Source organism: Athene noctua, chromosome 2 (assembly GCF_965140245.1).
Source record: "Athene noctua chromosome 2, bAthNoc1.hap1.1, whole genome shotgun sequence".
NCBI lineage: Eukaryota > Metazoa > Chordata > Aves > Strigiformes > Strigidae > Athene > Athene noctua.
This window is the reverse complement of record NC_134038.1, coordinates 91,060,180-91,079,875: the sequence shown is the minus strand read 5'-3', so window position 1 is coordinate 91,079,875 and position 19,696 is coordinate 91,060,180. Positions and strand designations below refer to the sequence as shown.

At 38.0% G+C, this 19,696-nt stretch overlaps 1 protein-coding gene across 5 annotated transcripts in view; it reads left to right on the top strand.

The window, feature by feature from the left end:
- Positions 1 to 19,696, top strand: part of PIGN (phosphatidylinositol glycan anchor biosynthesis class N) — a 107,010-nt gene that overhangs the window by 60,789 nt on the left and 26,525 nt on the right. For all 5 annotated transcript variants that reach the window (XM_074897869.1, XM_074897865.1, XM_074897866.1 and 2 more), the window contains exons 13-19: positions 1,833 to 1,911; positions 4,241 to 4,420; positions 7,649 to 7,785; positions 8,808 to 8,907; positions 9,034 to 9,126; positions 10,539 to 10,630; positions 15,008 to 15,119. In XM_074897869.1, the coding sequence (XP_074753970.1) occupies positions 1,833 to 1,911; positions 4,241 to 4,420; positions 7,649 to 7,785; positions 8,808 to 8,907; positions 9,034 to 9,126; positions 10,539 to 10,630; positions 15,008 to 15,119 (793 nt within the window). The remainder of the gene's footprint in view (positions 1 to 1,832; positions 1,912 to 4,240; positions 4,421 to 7,648; positions 7,786 to 8,807; positions 8,908 to 9,033; positions 9,127 to 10,538; positions 10,631 to 15,007; positions 15,120 to 19,696) is intronic.

The window sequence follows — 19,696 nt, the reverse complement described above, 5'->3', positions numbered from 1 at the left end:
TTGTCATCATCTTTTCCTCCCTTATTCCTTTTCCACAGGACCTGTATGTTCCTATATGCTTATAGATGTCATCCTTCATAGAATCATCTAGGTTGGGAAAGACCTTGAAGATCATCCAGTCCAACCATTAACCTAACCCTGACAGTTCCCAGCTACACCATATCCCTCAGCGCTATGTTAACCCGACTCTTAAACACCTCCAGGGATGGGGACTCCACCACTGCAATGGGCAGCCCATTCCAACACCTAACAACCCCTTCTGGAAAGAAATGCTTCCTAATATCCAGTCTAAACCTTCCCTGGTGCAACTGGAGGTCATTCCCTCATGTCCTGTTGCTTGTTACTTGGTTAAAGAGACTCATCCCCAGCTCTCTGCAACCTCCTTTCAGGTAGCTGTAGAGGGCAATTCAATTATTTTCTAGATTGAAAGGAGTCCAACATTTTTTAACACAGTTATTTCATTTACTTTTCTTAAAAGTAAGATACATTTATCCAGTGTTTTAGAAGTGTTCTGCACAATACTGCTGTGCTCTAAAGTCAAGGAAACAGTATCAAAATATACCAGGATGTTATTAGTAATAAAAATTCAGATTGCTCAGGCACAGAATCCTTTTAATATATTTCAGGGCTCAAAAGATGATATGTATGTATTGTTGATGATGTATCAACAGCTTATGGTTTATAGACAGAAGTGGTTCCCAAGTGTTTGGGAGCTGCAGGGATGAGCATTTCTGTGCAGCTGTTACAAAAGATCAAGACCTGCCCCTGTGGTTCAGCTGGGTGACCACACAGGTGATTGCTGCTGATTTAAACAGCAGGAGTGAGACCCCAGGGCTGGTCCTGTTTTGGCACAGCCTGAAACACAGAGTTAGTGGTTGGATATGAGGCATGTGAAGGAGCACATGCAAGGGAGGGAGGTGTGCAGCTAGGCTATTGTGTGCTGGGGATACTGAGGAGATGATGCTGTGCCACAGCAATGTTGTGGAAGATGAGACAGAAAACTGCTGCATGTGTGCATTAGCTATCAGAAACTTGTGACCCATGATAGTTTGCCTGTGGTGCCTAGAGTGACAGTGACTGTGTTGTGGCTTATAACTTGCCCAGGGTAAGGCTAAGATCTTTTGACCTGCTGCCATCCTTAACTTGGAAAAAAAATGGTACAGGAAAAATGGCTCCTTCCCCCTTCATCTGGTGGAGGTTGCTTGACTGGCTTGTTTCTCCATGTTGCCACTGTCTGTAAGGGGGAAAAAATGTAGCGATTATTTAGGTTGATGATAAAATTCATTGAAATCAGAGATTTTTATCACTGATCTCAGTGTAGCCAGGTAACTGCATTATGCCCTGCTCTGGGGAATCTGCTAACAGCTCCCTGTGTAGCAGGAGACAAGCTCTTACTTTTCAGAGAGGAGATTGTTAGGCATCATCTACTATTAGTGTGGAACCTGAACAATTTTTCCTGTGCTGACAGGCATATATCAAAACCGTTACATTGCTCAATTCTTGTATGTGCAGTGCTTCTTGTCCAGAGCAATGGTCAATAATAATGCACAAGGGAGATAATTTCCAGCAGTATTAGATGGAAACACCTACATAAAAGAAAAGTCTCTTAACGCAGAGATCTTGGGTTAAGTTAGCAGCGGTGTTGACACAAGTGTGAAGATGAATGTAGAAGAATGGATTAGTTTGTTACCTAATTACATCTAATGAAGTTCAGAATATTTTGGTATGTTTCATTCCAGAGTAATTTTTTTTATTACAAAGGTAATTTTTTTCTGCCTCTTCCTCTGCTCGTGAAAAGAAGAAACATTATATCTCTTTATATTGTTGTACAGACCACTTTCTGATTCTGAACAGATCAACTTTTTAAAGAAAGCAAGACTATATATACAGCAGCAGAAGTACGATGAAGCGGTAAGTCTGTTTTGCTATATGTCTTCTGGAAACTTTTTACAGGAACTTCTATTATATGTAAATATTTAGATTTGTTTAACTTGAAATGAAACTGGGAAATAAAACTTTTTTCCTTCCTTATAATGCACATCTCACTAACACAAACAAAATCCCACTGTAAGTCTCCAAAATTTTGCATTTTGATGTCAGTTCTAATGAATAATACTGACTGGCTGTATTTTTTCTCATACTTCTTAAACTGTTTGTTACCATTTCAGAGTATACTAACACACTGTGTGGTTTTATTTTCCACTGTAAAAAAGGGTAAACTGAGAAAAAAAACCTGAGGAATGTAGTTCTTGTTCACACTTCTTAGGCTGATAGTTGCATGAGAAAAAGAATTATGATGTCTTGCTCCACCATAGATCCTGCTTTGTTTTGTTCTTTTACCTGAACCAGCTGTTCATGTTTTTAATTTCACATTTCAGTTTGTCAGAGACTAGGAGCCATATGTGGAACCATTCTGTGCTTCCCAGTTCCAGTATTACTTTTCTAAACGTTTGCTACCACTCACTGTGCGACAGGGTACTCAAGGGGTGCAGTTCTCCAGTGCTTGTATTCTGACATTTACAGAAATAATTTGTAGAGTGAAATGATACAAAGTCTTTTATTTTAATGGGTGTAGTTTGGTCATTGACTTTTGTGTTAAAAAGTACATGACAAAGTTGGATATGTAAGATTACATTAACCTGCCAGATGCATAGAAGAATAGTTCCATTATATGTTAGGGTTCAGCTCTTCTTTTTCCCTAGTATGTTTCTCAGGGTAATAATTAACTATTTTGTGCACAGGACAGCTGAATCTATTTTATACCTTGTGCCTTTTTATTTACCTCATTGTAAATTGGAAATAGCTCAATTTAAATCAATGGATCTATTTTGCTGTGGGAGCAGGTTTTCTTTTTTGGTTCCTAATACTACTACTTGGCTGTCACACATTCACTTATAGGAGACATTTTATACATTTCAGCAGTAGAACTTGTGAGTTTGTGTTGCTGGTTATATATACATTTTACCCCTTGTTCACTTGAGTGCCCCAGGTGTTCAAGTTCACTTTTGATCACTAAAGCATTGGGCTTGTGCCTGGGCCCTGGTTATCATCAGCTTCCTATATTGCAGTGCAGAAAGGTCAGTACCAGCTGCTAGAGTATAGATGGTTCTTTGCCTTATCAACTCTGCAGCTCTTTGTATTTCAAATGTGCATTAATAATTGTATCCTCAGGAATTATGTGATTTTGGGTGAGTTTGCCCATTGTCAGACTCGTGATTTCTTAAGTAGTTGACATAGGTTTTTCTGTTGATTGTTGTTATTAAGTCCCAGTTGGATACCTGGACATAGAAAGAAGCATCGTCATATATGCTCAACTTATTACACTCTTCCTTCCAGATCTTCTAATCACCAGAGAATCTTCTGTGATCACAAATTACACAGCTGAGCTTCCCATCTTTTGGTAAACCCCAGGGGTCAGCACACCTCTGTGTAAGGAGTGTCACTCACGGTGGGAAGAACCAGTCTTTATCATGGTGTCTCCCCAGTGGAAGTACTGAGTAAGGGGACCTGTGATTAGACTGGGTATAACCCTTCTTCTGTCAAAATGATTTGTATCCTGAGAGCCCCATGCAGCTGCTTTGTGAATGAAACTGGGGCTCCAGTTCACTCTCTGAATTCACCTCTAGGCAAACATAGTGATTTAAAACTATTAGAGGGTCTATCTCTAACCAGAAGTAAATTTTCAGCATTAATTGCGGTAAAGTCACAATGCAAAGTGCTAGGAGTATCAGGTACTATTGAAGTGAAGGACATCAGACCCCAGGAAGGGGGGCATATCAGGCTGTGAAGAGTGACCATGTCTAAGTGCATCAGTAATCCTCCTCCTATGTGAATGTTGTGCCTTCAGAAGCACATGACTGTTTTTTGGGGGGTCACTTATACTGGAATATATATATATATATATATGGTCAAATGCTCATGGGAAAAACAAGTGGCATGTTTGGTAGAAGTTGGTGTTCAACTTGTGCTATCTGTGTAGCTTTCACCATCTGACCACTGTTGTGGCTGGGGGGGTGGCAAAGGAGCCAAATGATGGTTGACTTTATGTCCAACAGGAATCCAAAGCAGTGTGTACTCCAACAGTTGGCGCTGGCCAGAACACTCTACCTAAGTGCAGAGAGGACACATATGCCAAAAGTGGCAGAGCTGCTTAAGCTCCAGTTGCTGTCAGTTAGATCGATTTGTGGAATTGAGCTTACACTATTCTAAACTGTTACTTATATGTTTTGTCTGCCTCTAGGTATCTCTGTGCAAAACCCTGATTAACCTTGCTTTGGAAGGCTTGTCTTATTACCATACTTATGATAGATTATTCTTGGGTCTAAGTATTGCGGTGAGTTTTGTGGGCTGGACAGCTTATGTGATTTTGGTGATTATCAAGACCTATACCAATTTAACCAAGACTATCCAGGCTAATAAGGTAGGTTGGAAATATGCAATTATTTTTTTCTATCAGTTTTTAGCATTATATATATATGTTCAGTCTCTCTGTGTGGAACAAATTGCACGCCTTCTAATTCCTTTGACTACACAGGGAAACTGGCAAGCTGTGGACTTTTCTAGCTACTGTAATCCTGCATAGTGTTACTGTTTGGTCTGTTTATTAGGATCAGCATCATATAAGCCACGTGGTCTGAGTATGCAATACTGTACTTTCTCAGTTTCTTCCTTCCTGCAACTATGCATTTTACCAGATGCTAATGCAAGTGTAGGCAAACCTAGTGATTTAAAACTATTAGAGGGTCTGTCTCTAACCGGAAGTAAATTTTCAGCATTAATTGTCGTAAAGTCAGCATTCTGTTGTAAATACTTGTTTGGAAGAATACAGACTTCAGGCTTCCATTTTGATTTTTGTTCTTTACTGTAAGGCCAAAAAAAATTATCTTGTAAATTGTTGTTCCTGTCTCTTTGTCAATGTGATATCAGTTTTCAGAAGCTGTGCAGTCCAATCATGGAGTTTTTAAAATGTATAACTTGTTTGAATAGAAAGGTGAGCTATGGTTTCCCAGATTGTTTTGCTCTCTTGTTCTTTGTGATTTGCAGGGTTGCAGCAGAACACATCAAAGATGAAGGAAGCTATTTTTGACAAGATTATTATGGTTCAATTTTTCACAAAGTACAAAATCCTAGGAAATTCATTTACTTTCAGTCATTCATCAGGAAAAAATACCTCAAAAATACGAACAGGCAAAAAACTAGCTTTTCACTAGAGGATTAAAGCCTTGAGGGGGTAAAGGAAAAAAATCTCCCAAATGTCAAGAATTTGTTTCAGAATAAAAGGAGTTGTTTCATTTGGTAATGTGGATGAGAATGAGCACTCACTTAGCATCTTTACTGCCTTCACTATATTACTCGGAGAAAATTCCTATCATGCTATCTTGAGGTTTTTACTACTGACTGAAATGAGATAGTCTTGGCCTTTAATGAAAATGATCAAACAAAATTGAAATGGAAAATATTCACGAGTGCTGTACTGCATGATTTAGGTTTTCTTTCATCAAATAACTGAGAAGAAATAATCCAAGATTCATGTTATGTTAGATATGAACAAAATTATTACAATAAATAGACTGAGTATTGGGCATATTAATAACTACATTAAGCAAAAACTTCACCTTTTTTGTTGACATCAGATTTTAATTTAGGATATTGATTTTACTTGTTGAAGACAAATTTTATGCTAGCGACACTGGTAGAAGAAGAATTATGTTTCTTAGTTCTTTGTCTAGCGAATTTTTCTTTCCTTAGTTTTAGTAAGAAGCCTTTTTCTGTAGAAACCTTTTGTATTGTTCCTAAATACTTAGGGAATCACAGTGTGAGGCTAATGCTTCATATATGGAAGTTATTTGGTTTACAGCTAATAATGGAGCTACTTAAAGAGTTTTGCTGAGAAACTAATCTACCATTGACAAACAGTCTTCTGCAAAGCACAGCCTTATAAAATGTGAAAGGAGCCTCTGAATAATGAAACTGCATATCCTGTATATATTATCTTTAAAAGTTTTGACTTGTTATGCTACATATAAAAGAACTCTTTTTCTTCCAGAGTAGTGTGTTGTTTCGCTTAGCAAGAAGCCTAACCTTCTAATCTGTTTTTAAACATCCACAGAAAATGCAAATCTGGTTTCCATTTTCAGTGCATGACCAACTATATTGGATTCTATATTTATGTCTCTATATGGAATAAAATGTTGATTGTGTGTACTCAGTGATAAATTATATTGTGTGCATATCATATCTATACATATTCATTCTGTCTATATGCCAGCGAATGTAAAATTTAAAACTAATAAACCAAAATTGCATTAGGTTAGCTTTCTATATGACATTTTTTCTTACTTTAATGGCATATCTTAGCAGAAATTCTATTTTAAAAATCATTTAGAACTTGCATTTGCTGTCAGTTTAGATCAAGACAGTTGTATGTCAACTATGGAGGGGTGGGGAGACCGGGAAAAATGTTAACCTGTTTATGTGAACTACTAATTGCATGTCTTCTCAGCATATTTAACATAGTCATGTATCTGTCTGCATAACTCATTCAAAAAAACTGTCATTCATGTAGAAGAAAACAGTGTCTTCAGTCATTACGTACACAATACATTAAAGACTGCTCAGTCACCAAAGCTGCCTTTGCTATGTCAAGTTGAAATACATAAAGATAAAATTGTTTATTTAAAACTTGTACGTAATCCTCCCTTACCAGTAATTCTGATATCTGAATGTCCCTAAATAAGGAAGAGTAGTTTAATAATCAGGTAAAAGGCAGATACAGAGTGATTGTTTTAATTCTCCTCTTTGCACAAACAAGAGATTGCTTCTATCTGATGATTAAGGACTAGCCTACCTGTCTGAGATTACCCAGTTAAAAAATTTATTTGCTTTCTGATGTTCTTCCTTACAGCTCTCTCAGTCTGAGAATGTGTTTGTTTGAGTACATGGTAGGGAGAATGTTCTAATCTCATAACTTAATTTTTTATTTTTTTTTTAAGGAAAGCCCAAAGCTGACGTTGTAGGTTATGATTAAATACAGTAACAGTTCTGGCTATGCTAGGAACCTTTCAAGTGCTGTGTGACTCTAGTTCTCTGTTGTTTTTTGAAATTATAAGTTCTCTGAGTAAGGCTGTCTCTCCTGTAGAAGACAAGCCTCCTTCAGTAGCTGCCCCTTAGATCCTGAAGTGTTGTGTTTTTTCCAGTAGGAGTTAATGCTTTATATTTTAATTTTAGTTAGTTCTCTTACAAATGTCTCAGGCAAGAGGAGCAAGAGAGAAGTGCTAATGCAATTTTCATTAAACATTTTGACTGTAATGCTATGAACTTGAACTCAAAAGGTTATATTCCAAGTCTGTTTTCAGAATCGACATTTAAGAGAATCTTTTTTTCCAAGACCTTTAACATATCTGACTTTCAATGGATTTCAAGTATCCATTGAACATAAATAACATTGCATGTATTGGGCTTCCTACTGTTTTTTTTTCATCTGGCTGGAAAAAGCATCCAGAACTGTGTACATAGACACAAGGCAGCTTCAGTGACTGTGTTAAAATAACATTTGCTTTACTGTGTAACTAACAAATAGAAAATACTGTGTAGTTTAAACCATTTTATTGCTGCTTCAGGTATGTTTGTCCAACCATTTGTTTTTCAGGAATCTACTGTTCTCTTCTACAGTTTTGCCGTTGTTGGAATGATAATAGCTTTTTTCCTGTTGATTCAAACAAGTCCTTGGACATACTACATATACTGTCTCTTGCCTGTACCAGTATGGTATGCAGTTGTGCGAGAGTAAGTAAATAATACATTTTGAGAAGAATGTTTCATAAAACCAGGTCTGTACTTTCTTTTTGTTGACAATTACGTTTTTCCCATAAATTTCGGAGAAAAAGTTAGATGTAATGTTATTAAACTTCCTGAGACATTCCAGAGGATTCTGGTTTATATGTGACTTGACATATGTTTCCAAATTGATGGATACAGCTGCCAATACTAGAAAATATCTTTTCTATTAGCAAAAATTAATTAATGTTTTTCCAAGACAAAATGTTTTTAGTACTTTCATAACTGTAACAGATGGGTGCTAAAATCTTAAGCAAATACCTGTGGCAGCTGACTTCTTTTGTAAAACAGAACAGGTTGTTTCTTTTCTTCAGTAATTTTGAAATAGTCTCATCCTGCAAAGTGTCAAGTATGCTGAACTCTAGCTGCTTTTGGAGAATGTGTGCTAGTCATGTTGAGGATTGTACTCTGATACTGAAGCAAACTTGTCTTGTTTAGGTCTCCTTTTACTCCAAATCCAAAAATACTTGTTACTTTCTGATTTCTATTATTTACCTAATCTACTGGCAATTTTGTAGATACCAACTCGGTATTATTCGGAGAAAATGAGACCAACTGCAGTTAGATAATGAGCTGCCTCATAAAACACTGGAAAAGCTAACTGGGGATTTTTTTTCTCCCTCTAAAGTTTCTGAATGTTTCATCAGTTATGATGGGCATTAAGCACAGCATAACCAAAAATGTTCATAAACTCAGAGACAATTTGGATAAAGAATAATCTGCAGCTTGTCCAATACAGGCAAAGATGTGCCAGAAATGGGAGGGAAAAAGCTGGAGGGTTTTATTGTAGATTTTATATCAAGTAAAACTGGGCAGAAGGAGCCTCAGGCCATCACCCCCTCTGTTTCTAAACAGCAGTCATGATCAGCAGTACCTGAAACATTTCTTGTGCCTTGACACCATCTTCGTGTAAAAGCCTATGTTATTTCTGGTTTTTAAAAATAATTAACTTGTTCCATCATTTTGAACAGACTTCCTGTTATTCAAGACCTTGCTGCAAATCTCTTGTCACTTCATATCGGTCAGACTATGGGATTCCTCTTGGTTTGTACACTGGGGATTGAAATACTAGTAAGTATTTTATCCATATCTATTAACATGGTGTCTCATTGCTAGCATTTTACCTATTTGAGTAATTGTAAGTTTTATTAATGTGCTTGTTTTTCAGTCTTCTGTTGGATTATTTTTTTTACTTAGGTCTTCAGCTTTTTCTACCGCTCTACGCTTACTATTGGTCTTCTTGTATTTGCTGGCTGGCCAGTGATCACACAGCTGTGGATTCAAGCAAAGGTACTGTATTCCTTTGCCTTAAAAAGAGCATTTTAAATGGCTAACAGCTGATTGTATCTTAGGATGTTGGGACTGGTCTCTTTGGAATGCTCCTTTAGATTCTTGTTCAGTTATGCTCCTATTCTGATCTCTGTCATGAGCAGCATGTAGCAAGGTAAGTGAGTTTAATATGATCTGGATAGATCTGTTATACAAAATAAGTAATAAGGCTGCCTAAGAATTTTGGGGTAGCTAGGAGTTAGCAGTTTTCTGTTAATGATAACTAAAAAATGCTTGCCTTAAAATCATATGCAACACACATAATTTATCAAATTGTCGCAGTGACAGAAGTGTTGACGTGCATGGTTCATTGGTGAAAGTGCCAACATTTAAGTAATATGATCATTTATTGAAAAAAAATTTTGATGAAAACTGAAAAATGCTTGTCAATTCATTATTGTCTGCAGTAAGCTGACATGCATCATTCCTCAGAGGCAGCTTTCTGTTCTCTTTTCCCAGGAAAATACTTGACTTCTGTAGACATGCGTGTGAAGTGGCACAACCTTTAACATAAGACACATTTCTTCCATTAGTTTATTCAAACATCTCTTATTTCACAGGATACCTAAAACCTAGAGTTCTGGAATAACGTTACCTATTTAATTAAAACAACAAAAAAAATTGAGTCAAATTGCTATGTCTTGCTCTGCAAGAACTGTCAAGATAGGGGCTTGTATTTGTTTATTTACTGTTTTTTTAATTGTAATTCAGTAATCAAGTAAATTGCCTTAAAGCTGGATATACACAGATGTTTCGTAGCACTGAAAATTTCCTTTCAGGAACTTAAAGCTGACTAGAGCTTGAAACCCTTAAGTGATATAGCTAGCTCTTAATGTCTTTATTTAGAGTAAAATACCCGGCATAAGTTGGGATTTTTTTCCTCCTAGCAAAGAATTTAGAGAACTGCTTAGGTGATTATGGTGGTTAAATCAAATTACATTCAGATTCAAAGACTGGAAAATGCTACCATATTACTAGAGAATAGGTTATTAGTTAGCTGCTTGCAAACTTCTGATGAGATTAGTTTTATTCCTTTCTTCCGTAAGATTACTCATCATCTTTCTAGCGACTGCAGTGTGGTTGAAGGCCACACTTTGAGAAAGTGCTTTTAAGTATGAGCTTAGCTTTAATTCATATTGTCTTTGATAGGATTTTGACAGCTGTGTAAATGAGATTCTTTTCTGTATTAAATAGAAGTACTATAATACCAATGACCTTGTGCCCTTTTTTCAGTTAATTTTACTCTTGATAGATTCAGGGGGGTTTTGCCTGTGGGAGATGCTAGTAGCTGTTAGTTCAGTATTTTTTTCTGATTAGACAATTGCCTGTCCACATGACCTCCAAAAAATCCCATTTGTTTTCCGTTTTTTTAGACAACAGCATTGATCTGGACTCTTCTGTGTGTGCTCCTGGCAGTATTTCCTTTAATGCCTGTTGTAGGAAGAGAATCAAACATTCCTCTCGTGTAAGAATCTTATGTTGTTCTTTAAACTTTTTATTTCCCTCTTTGATATTCAAAATTTAGGCTGACTTTTGATATATGTGAGGAATTGTATTATTGAAAGTTGGCTGAGACAAGTATTGAAATTCAGAATTTAAATAGCATGATTATAGAGTCCTCAGTTATTCACTAATGTGAATGAAAATAGATTTTTAATTCTTTTGACACATCCATTTGCTTTTTGCCTTATTCTCTAATTTCTTGTCGAGGGAAACATTTCTCACAATACAAAAATTTGCAAATTTTACATGAAAATAAAAGCCATCATTAAAGGAGGACCGTCACTACGGTGCAAACATGGTAAATAGCACTGACGTATGTGAATAAGAACATTTATTCAAAAGCAATTTACTTTAACAGCATCTTTCTGAATTCCTCCATCTAATTTTGAATAATCTGTCTTTGAATAGCACTCTGTACCTAATGATATATTCAGGGAAACAGAACATACGGGACAGGCAGAGATCTTGTCTTCCTCTGTTTCTCCCTTGTCTCTTCTTTTTCCACTTCTGCTTATCTGTTCTTCATTTTCTTTTCTGATGTTGCTTGTGATTTTCTGCAGTTGTTGATTTGCATTTTTTGTAGTTCATCTTTGTCATCTGTCCTTCTCCTCTCGTGAGCGAGTCTTTCATCATACAAACATTCTGTCACATCTGGATGCAATCCAGGTGGTTGGTCTGCAGGTGTTAGGCTTGCGGTATCATTGTAGTTACTGCAGAGAGAAGCTTGAATTGACCCGGGCTGCAACAGCTCCTTCTGCTGTCTGGCAGAAGGTACTGTGCCCCATCAGAGGCAGAGTGCCTGATCCTTGTTAAATGATTCGGTTTGAGCAGTAATGTATGATTGCAGGTAGAATTATAAGCCCAAATATTTCTAAAATTATTGACATTCTCCCTCAATATTTTTCACTGTGATTTAAATCTTATCTGTTGAAAACCCTTCTTAGTCTTGATGCTTGGGCACTGTTGGAAATATTCAAGATAGATTTGCTTTGGCTGTATTACAACCTCTCAGCTGTATATACACATGTATATATTTCTGCTGGTCCAAACTGAGGTTTTTTATTCCTTAGAACATTTAAGCACAGCTTAGAAATCAAAATGGAGTTAAATTACTTTCAGATCTTCTTCCCTGACACCTCTTTATATTCACCTTACCCAGGTGGTACATCTTCCTATTTGTTCTTCTAATGAAACATTGTACCTCTGAAACAGTTTGCATCTGTATGAATCTTATGAAGGGAGTTTTGAAGCTGAAAAGGCTTGAAGCAACAATTAAAAATATATATGTATATGACGCTTCAGTATATTGAAGATAAGGAGATGCTGGGAGAGAAGATACAAGAGGAAGAAATAAGGGTGCTGGTGAGAAATAGGTGCATTTATTAAATCTGTTCCTGAGCAATGACACTGTATGTCAGGTCAGGGCTTCTTCAGTAGTTTAATTAAACTTGTATGGTATGTACAGGGAGCTCCTGATTCAACTCAGTCATAAAAAGGATGCATAGAGGAGGTGAAAGCAGGGTCAGGTGCCTCAGGAAGAATGTAGAGATGCTGTTGGAATATGCAGGATAGGTTAGGAAAGCCAAAGCTCTCATGGAATCGAATCTGGTGAGATGTAAAGTGAAACAAGACACAAGACAGCATACAGCAGAAAAAGGAAGACTAGGGAAAATGTGGTCCTGCTGCTGATTGGAATGGGGACCTGGTGATAAATGGCAAGGAGAAATCTGAGGCCTTCCTTTGCCTCTATCTTTACTGGTAGGACTGACTATCAGAAACCCCAGCCTTCAGACTGCTGAGACCTGTGGGAAAGTCTGGAGCAAGGAAGACAACCTTAGTGGAAGAGGATCAGGTTAGGGAATGCTTCAACAAGTTGGACCTGCATGAGTCTATGGGCCCTGATGGGATACACCTGAAAGAGCTGAGGGAGCTGGCCAATGTCACTGTGATAATCTTTAAAGAGTTGTGGCAATGGCTGGTGGGAGAGGTTTCTGAGGACTGGAAGAAAACAGATGTTCTCACTGCTATCTTCAGAGAAGGGCAAGCGGAGGATCCAGGGGACTACAGGCTGGTCAGCCTCACCTCAATCCCTGAAAAGGTACTCGAGCAACTAATCTGGAAACAAACCTTTTATAAACATGTGAAGGACGAGAAGGTGACTGGGAGTAGTCAGCATGAATTTATGAAGGGGGAATTATGCTTGACGAACCTGGTAGCCTTTTAAGATGAAAAGACTGGCTCAGTGACAACTGGAGAGCAGTGAATGTTGTTTATTTTGACACTAGATCAGTGGACAGTGAGGTGGACTGGAAGCAGACTTAACTGTCAAGTTCAAAGGATTGTGATCAGCAGCACAAAGTCCAGCTGGATGCCAGTCACTAGTGGTGTACTGGGGCCAATACTGGTTTAACATCTTCATTAGTGACCTATGTGATAGGACAGAATTCACTCTCAACAAATTTGTACTTGTTTGTCACCTCAACAAAACTGGGAGAATTGGTTGATGCAACGGACGGATGTGCTGCCCTTCAAAGGAACCTCAACAGGCTGGGGAAATGGGCAGACAGGAAGCTTGTGAAATTCAAAAACGGGAAGTGCAAAATCCTGCATCTGAGCAGAAATAATTTCCATGCACCAGGATAGGCTTGGACCAACTGGTTTAATCATGAGCCAACAATGTGCCCCTTGCAGGAAAGCCAGTGGTATCCTTGGCATCATCAGGATGATGATGAAGAAGGTGATTATTTCTCTCTACTCAGCCTTGACGAGATGCATCTGAAAGCGCTGTGTCCAGTTACGGTCTCTCTGGAAAGAGAGATGTGGACATACTGGACCAGGTCCAGAGAATAATCATTAAAATGAGTAAGGGATTAGAGCATCTGTCACAGGAGAGCGAGCAAGAGCTGGGACTACTTATCCTGGAGGAGAGATTGAGTGAGTTAGAACTGGTTATTCTGGAGAAGACTCGGGAGGATTTTATCAAAGTATGTAAATACCTGTCTGGGGGAGAAGAATAAAGAAGACAGACAAATTCTTCTCAGCATCCAGTGAAGCAAAAAGAAATGGGCAAAAATTCAGATACAGAAAATTCCATCTAAACATAAGAAAAAAGCTTTTTTATGCTGCGAGAGGTCAAGCATTTGAACATGTTCCCCAGAGAGGTAGTGGAGTCTCCATCGGTAGAAGTATTCAACGCCCAGCTAGACATGGCCTTGAGCAGCCTGCTGTAGTTGGCACTGCTTTGAGTAGGGAGTTGGACTGGACTGATCTCCAGAGATAACTTCCAACCTCCATTCTGTGAGTGAGTAGCCAGCAACTGTGTTCCTGTACTGATTAGATCATTACTTGAAAATTGCTATTGAGATATGCCTGTGTAGAATGATTTTACTGAATATGTGAGGTATTTGTACATTTTTGTGTTATGCCTGAGAAAACACAGTGAGTGGAGCAATCACAAATGGGCATTTTTGTCAGTAGTCTCTCAGTCGAGTTGCCAAGGGACAAGTAGAAGCAAGGACTGTGTGGTTTGACTACTTCCATATCAAGGTTGTAGCATGACAGAAAAATACATGCAAAACTTCTGCTGCCTTTACAGTTCCTCTGCTTGTGTGGTGATGGAGACAGTTGGAGGTGATATTAGTATTGATCTTTTAGTGAATCATGTCTATTATTTTGAAACAGCATCATAATTAGCAGATTTATTCAATGTCAAGCAGTATTTTTTCTCTGCGTTTACTTGATGAATGACAATCTTCCTGTTAGTCTTGCTGTTGCATTTAAACAAAGCTATACATTTGATAGTAATGGTGGTGTAATTACCCTGTTAGATGATGAACATGACAAACCTTGAAACCACCAAGTTTAGATCATCAGTCACTGTTACCATTGTGTTCAAATTATTCGGATGTAGTCGGAAGTACCTAAAATAGTGGATAACAGATCAGACATGTGGCCAAAATGCAGATTTTTTTGCCACTGCCATGGAAAAGGCATGACTGTATTTGTGGATGGCAAGCTTGTATTAAAAAAACAAAAACCAAAAACCAAAACAAAACCAACAAACCAACAAACACCCACACTGTGCCCACTGTCGTCATCGTGTGTCCCCGTCCCCCCCCAAAAAAAAAAAAAAAAAAAAAGGAAAACACCAAACCACACTTGATTCTAGGTTGGATTTGGGGGGTTTTTTAAAGTTGGGTGTTGAAATTTCCTCAACATATTAAGTCTGGATACTGTAGTGAATTATTTCATCTTAGTGAAGAACACTTTTATGAAAATTTCCTGAACCTTTTGATGATATTTCCTGGGATTTATTTTGTTCTTTTTTTTCATTTTACAGAATAGCAGCTGGTTTGCTGACTCTCTTGATCTCTTGCTTCTCATTGGCATCTCTCTGTAACAGCAAAAATAAGTACAGAAATAATGAAGATCTGAAAGTACATTTTTATCAGGTCAGTTGCCACTTCTCAGTAATTCTGAATGTTAGAGGGTTTTTACGTGGAAATTTTTACATAATTTCTAAGAACATTTTCCTACCAAGGCCACAATATTCAAGAAGGAAATTATTGTTCCTAAGAGTGTTCTCCTTGACTATTTCAAGAGGACCATGGACTCATGGTAATATGCTTTTTTAAATATCATAATGCTGTGTTCTCAAAAGCTCATCCCGTGCGTATCTATATGTATTGATACAAAGATGCGCATACACATTTTGATGCCCTACTCAGTGAGTTAGAGAGTTTGTCCTGCCTGCAGTCTGTGTATGTAACTTCCAGTGACCTTTGCAAGAATTGCACATGCACCCTAAGGACGGGCTTGCTGGTTCAAGGGGTTCTTTCCAGTTTCTGGCTGTTGAATAACAATGCGAGACTGATACTGAGCTGGTTTTCTGTTGGTTAAATCTTATTTCAGATGAAAAATGAGATTTTTTTTTTTCTTTATACCTTCATGAAATAGGTAGATCTTTTCTTAGTAGGTGCTAATTAAGTTCTAGAGAGCTTTTAAGATTCTAATAATACCTTGCATGTCTGCTGTCGTGTTTAGGGGTTTTTTTTAACTTATTACAAGATAATGATTTTATTTCAGGAGCAGTTTTATTGGTTATGACTTATTATGTGCTGGAGTTTCTTACTGAGCTAAGCAATGTATTCATTGTATCAGTGATATAGGAATGGAGCTCAAATTGTTTAAAAGGAGGAGAGGAAAGAATAATGAATGCTTAAAAGGCCTCTACCTGAGCATGCACACATCGATAATGTAGCGGTATTTTCACTTTTCCAGTTAACATGTGGAAAAGAGATAATCGGTTCCTTCCCTAAGCGTTTAGGACAGATATTTCCAGTATATACTCAGCAGTGGATTTCTCCATTCAGTGCCTGAAAACAACTTGCACTGGATGGAGGAGTGAGAGAGCAGCCAGCTGGGCATCTGGCAGCCAGCTGACACCAACTCACCACACAACTGCTGGAGCACCTCACATGGTGTAACTTTGTGGAGAAGCTCACAAATGATGATGATGATGAAATAGATCTGTAGTCAGAAAGTAATGCCAGGCTACTGTTGAGCTAACTGGAGAATCAGGAAATTCACTTGCAGTCCTGAGATACTTAATTAGATGAAAATGTTCAACCTGATTTTTCAGGGAGTAACGTCTTCGTTTTTCTTCCAACCCCTTTAAGAATATCATGAAGATCCTTAAATGGTTCCTTAATCAGAAGATATTTTACAGTAGTGACATCTAATTACTAGTCTCTATTAGATTTTTGTTTCAGAATCTTACTTGGGATCCACCATTCACACTCTGGGTAAGGAAAGGACTGGGAGGGTAGATTATTCAGATCTAGAGGGGGAGAAGGATATTACAGAGGCACTACACATGTTTCTAAATAAGTAACTTGTTTTGAGGTTAGATTGTGTTTAGTTGCTTTGAAGTGTACAGGAATACAAAGGAAAACATTTGTCGGAAGACTGGTATTTTTAGGCAACATAATTCCCTTGTTCTGCTTTTACTTTTGAGTTGGAGTTTTCAGTGGGGACAGGCAAAGGAGTAATCTTCAAAAATGCTGATTTGGACCATTTTGAACACATGAGTTTAGAGTTACAACTCCCAAGCAGTTTTAAGCATGAGACGAATTGTTTAATCAGATGAAACATACTTATTTTGCAATGACAGTGATCAGGGCACTGACATTCATATACATAAGCACACACCATCAGGTTCCTGCTTTGTATATCTGACAAGGCGTTTCTTAAATAGTTTTTGTATCTCATATGTGGTGTTTGGAGGCAGTCACTGAAGGTTATGCTTTCCTCTGATAACATTGTTCCTTCCTAGACAGGAAACTCAGATTGGTTGTTTGATGTTTCTTCATTTTGGGGAATGAGAAGATAAATTAATTTGCTACAGATGTTTCTTCTTTGTGTGCCACTTTTCTACAAGTATTGACTGAAGTGGAAGGGAAAATATGGCGTCCCTTCCTCATACACTTTATAGTTTATCTTGGGAATTCCCTTAGCCACTCTGCTAACATCTTTTATTGGTTCAGCTCTGGCTAAAGCCTTTAAATTACACAATGGAGAAGGAATAGCTGGTGTTTCTAGGTTTTCTTCTTTTAGCAAAAAGCCTACTGATCTGGCCAAACTTCTCTGATCAGGATCCCAACTCCCTTGTTTCCTTTTGATTCCTTTTCCTCTTTGTTTTGGTAGTGTCTGTGCAAGAAACTTTTTAAAATCTTTCATTTCACCTCACCTCAGATTTTTGCATCTGCTTATTTGGGATGAGATCCATTTTCATATAAGAAATAAGATAATATTTCCCAAAGGTTTGAGTAGTTTTTATTTGCCTGAGTTGTTCTTCACAAGTTGATTTCAGTTGACATCTGAATAAAGAGACTTCGCTTTTCAGTTCTCCTCCTGCTTCAGAAAGAGGGATTTAACATAGCCTAGTCTTTTTTTTGTGCTTATGGTTATTTTTTTTTCTTTTCTGAAGACAACTTTCTTCTCCAAGTGAGCTTCATCTTCCATCTGGGAATTAGCCTGTAGTGAAGATATCATGCCTGTTAGCGAACAAAGCTTGTTCCATTACATTCATTGCTCTCCTTGCGGTCAAAAAGAAATCTGAGTTGGCAGAGACCATCAGAGTAGGCAGAAAACCCATCAGTTTGTGTGTAGTCTTCCACAGAAGAGATAATTCCCTGAACTATGTATTTTTGTGTTGGTTTCTCCGTGGATGGGACAGAGTGTACACCTTAGCAAATGAGTATGAACTACATACCTGTATGGGTTAGAGAGGCCATTTACAGGCCTGTCATTTATTCACTGGGTTTTGTACCTACATGCTGTAGATTTCCAACATGGGTATTAGACTCAAAGAAACAAAAAAGTCCCAGACAACCGAACAGCATGATCAAAGAAAGTTTTCAGCAAAAGTGAATCAATACAGAATTTTAAAATGTAAAAATGCAAGCTTGAGTAACTTCTTATGGCTACATTTACATTTCTGTTACAAAAACTTCAGTTATGTTTAGACCTAATTTTGAAGTTTTGGTATATGTCACTGTTTGAGGCAAAAGATACTAATTACACCCTCACAATTTCTAAAAATTGCCAAGAGTTTCTCAGGTTTTCTCTTGATATTGTTAAACCAGGAATAATTTTTTTGCTGTATTTTGTTTGCTGTGGCAAGAAGAGAATTGTCTTTTGGTAATGCTACTTCTGTCTTCTGGTAAGGTGGGTGTCAGTCTCTTTTCCCAAGTAGCAAGTGATATGCCAAGAGGAAATGGCCTCAAGTTGCACCAGGGGAGGTTTAGATTGGATGTTAGGAAAAATTTCTTCATCCACAGGGTTATCAAGCATTGGAACAGGCTGACCTGGGAAGTGGTTGAGTCACCATCCCTGCAAGTATTTAAAAGCTGTGTACATGTGGTGCTTAGGGTCATGGTTTAGTGTTGGAATTGGCAGTGTTAGGTTAATGGCTGGACTCGATCTTCAGGGTCTTTTCCAACCTAAATGATTCAGTGATCTTTGAGAAGTCACTAAGACCAGGAATGGTGAAAACAGGACTATTTATAATCTATCAGCTACACTACTACAGTGGTTACCGTACAACTTAAATTTTTTTGCTGTAGAGAATACCAGTTTCTCTTTGCCAGTGGTTTCATAGGTGGAGCCCAGTTTCTGCTTCACTACCAAAAACACTACTGTTTCCATTGGTTGATAATATTGGGCTACATTATTATTCTAGGAGGCTTGAATTTCACGTGGGTCCAAGGTGGTCAGTTTATTAGTTTTCTTTAAATTAGGAGGAGAAATAAACAGTAGGAATCCATGTCATATTGGTGGAACTTGGGGACAGGAGTGTTTTCAACTAGTCTTGTACAGTGTCCAGCTGATGGTACTGGTTCTCCTACATTCTCTCTATGAATTGTTATCATGTTAGATACTTAGAGATCCCAGACAGAGCTGCTGGTGAAGAGGTGTTGGGACTGCAGATGTCACCCTTAATTTCCTCTTTCGAGCTGCAACCTGTGGATGAGTGTTTCTCAGAGGCCTACTCTCAAGCCATTCAAGAATAATCTCTGAACTTCAAGGAAGGTTGTGAAGGTGGAAAGAAGACAGATTCTTAGCTTTAGACCTCAATTTGTGTCTCCAAGTTGCTTCTGTGCTGTTCCACAGTCCTGGAGGTGCTGGTGAAAGCTGAGAGCAGTTTGAACATTACTTAAACTGTTAACACAGGAGTCTCAAAAGCAGATGCTGAGCCCTTCCCTAGACACTGGGATAGATCTAGCAGCAGTAAATTGGGTTTACTAACGTGCCCAGGTCATCACAAGTCTTCCAAGGCACAAGATACATTATGGGATATGACACAAAGTGAGTGCAAAATGACTTCACAAATAGCTAGGGGCTAGCAGAGGGATTACCAGAGCTCATGACACTAAAAGAAGTTGAAAAGATATATCAAAGGGGAGAGATCTGGCCTGAATACAGCAAAAGCATCACAAATAAACATCAGAGGTCTGAAGGGGCCAAT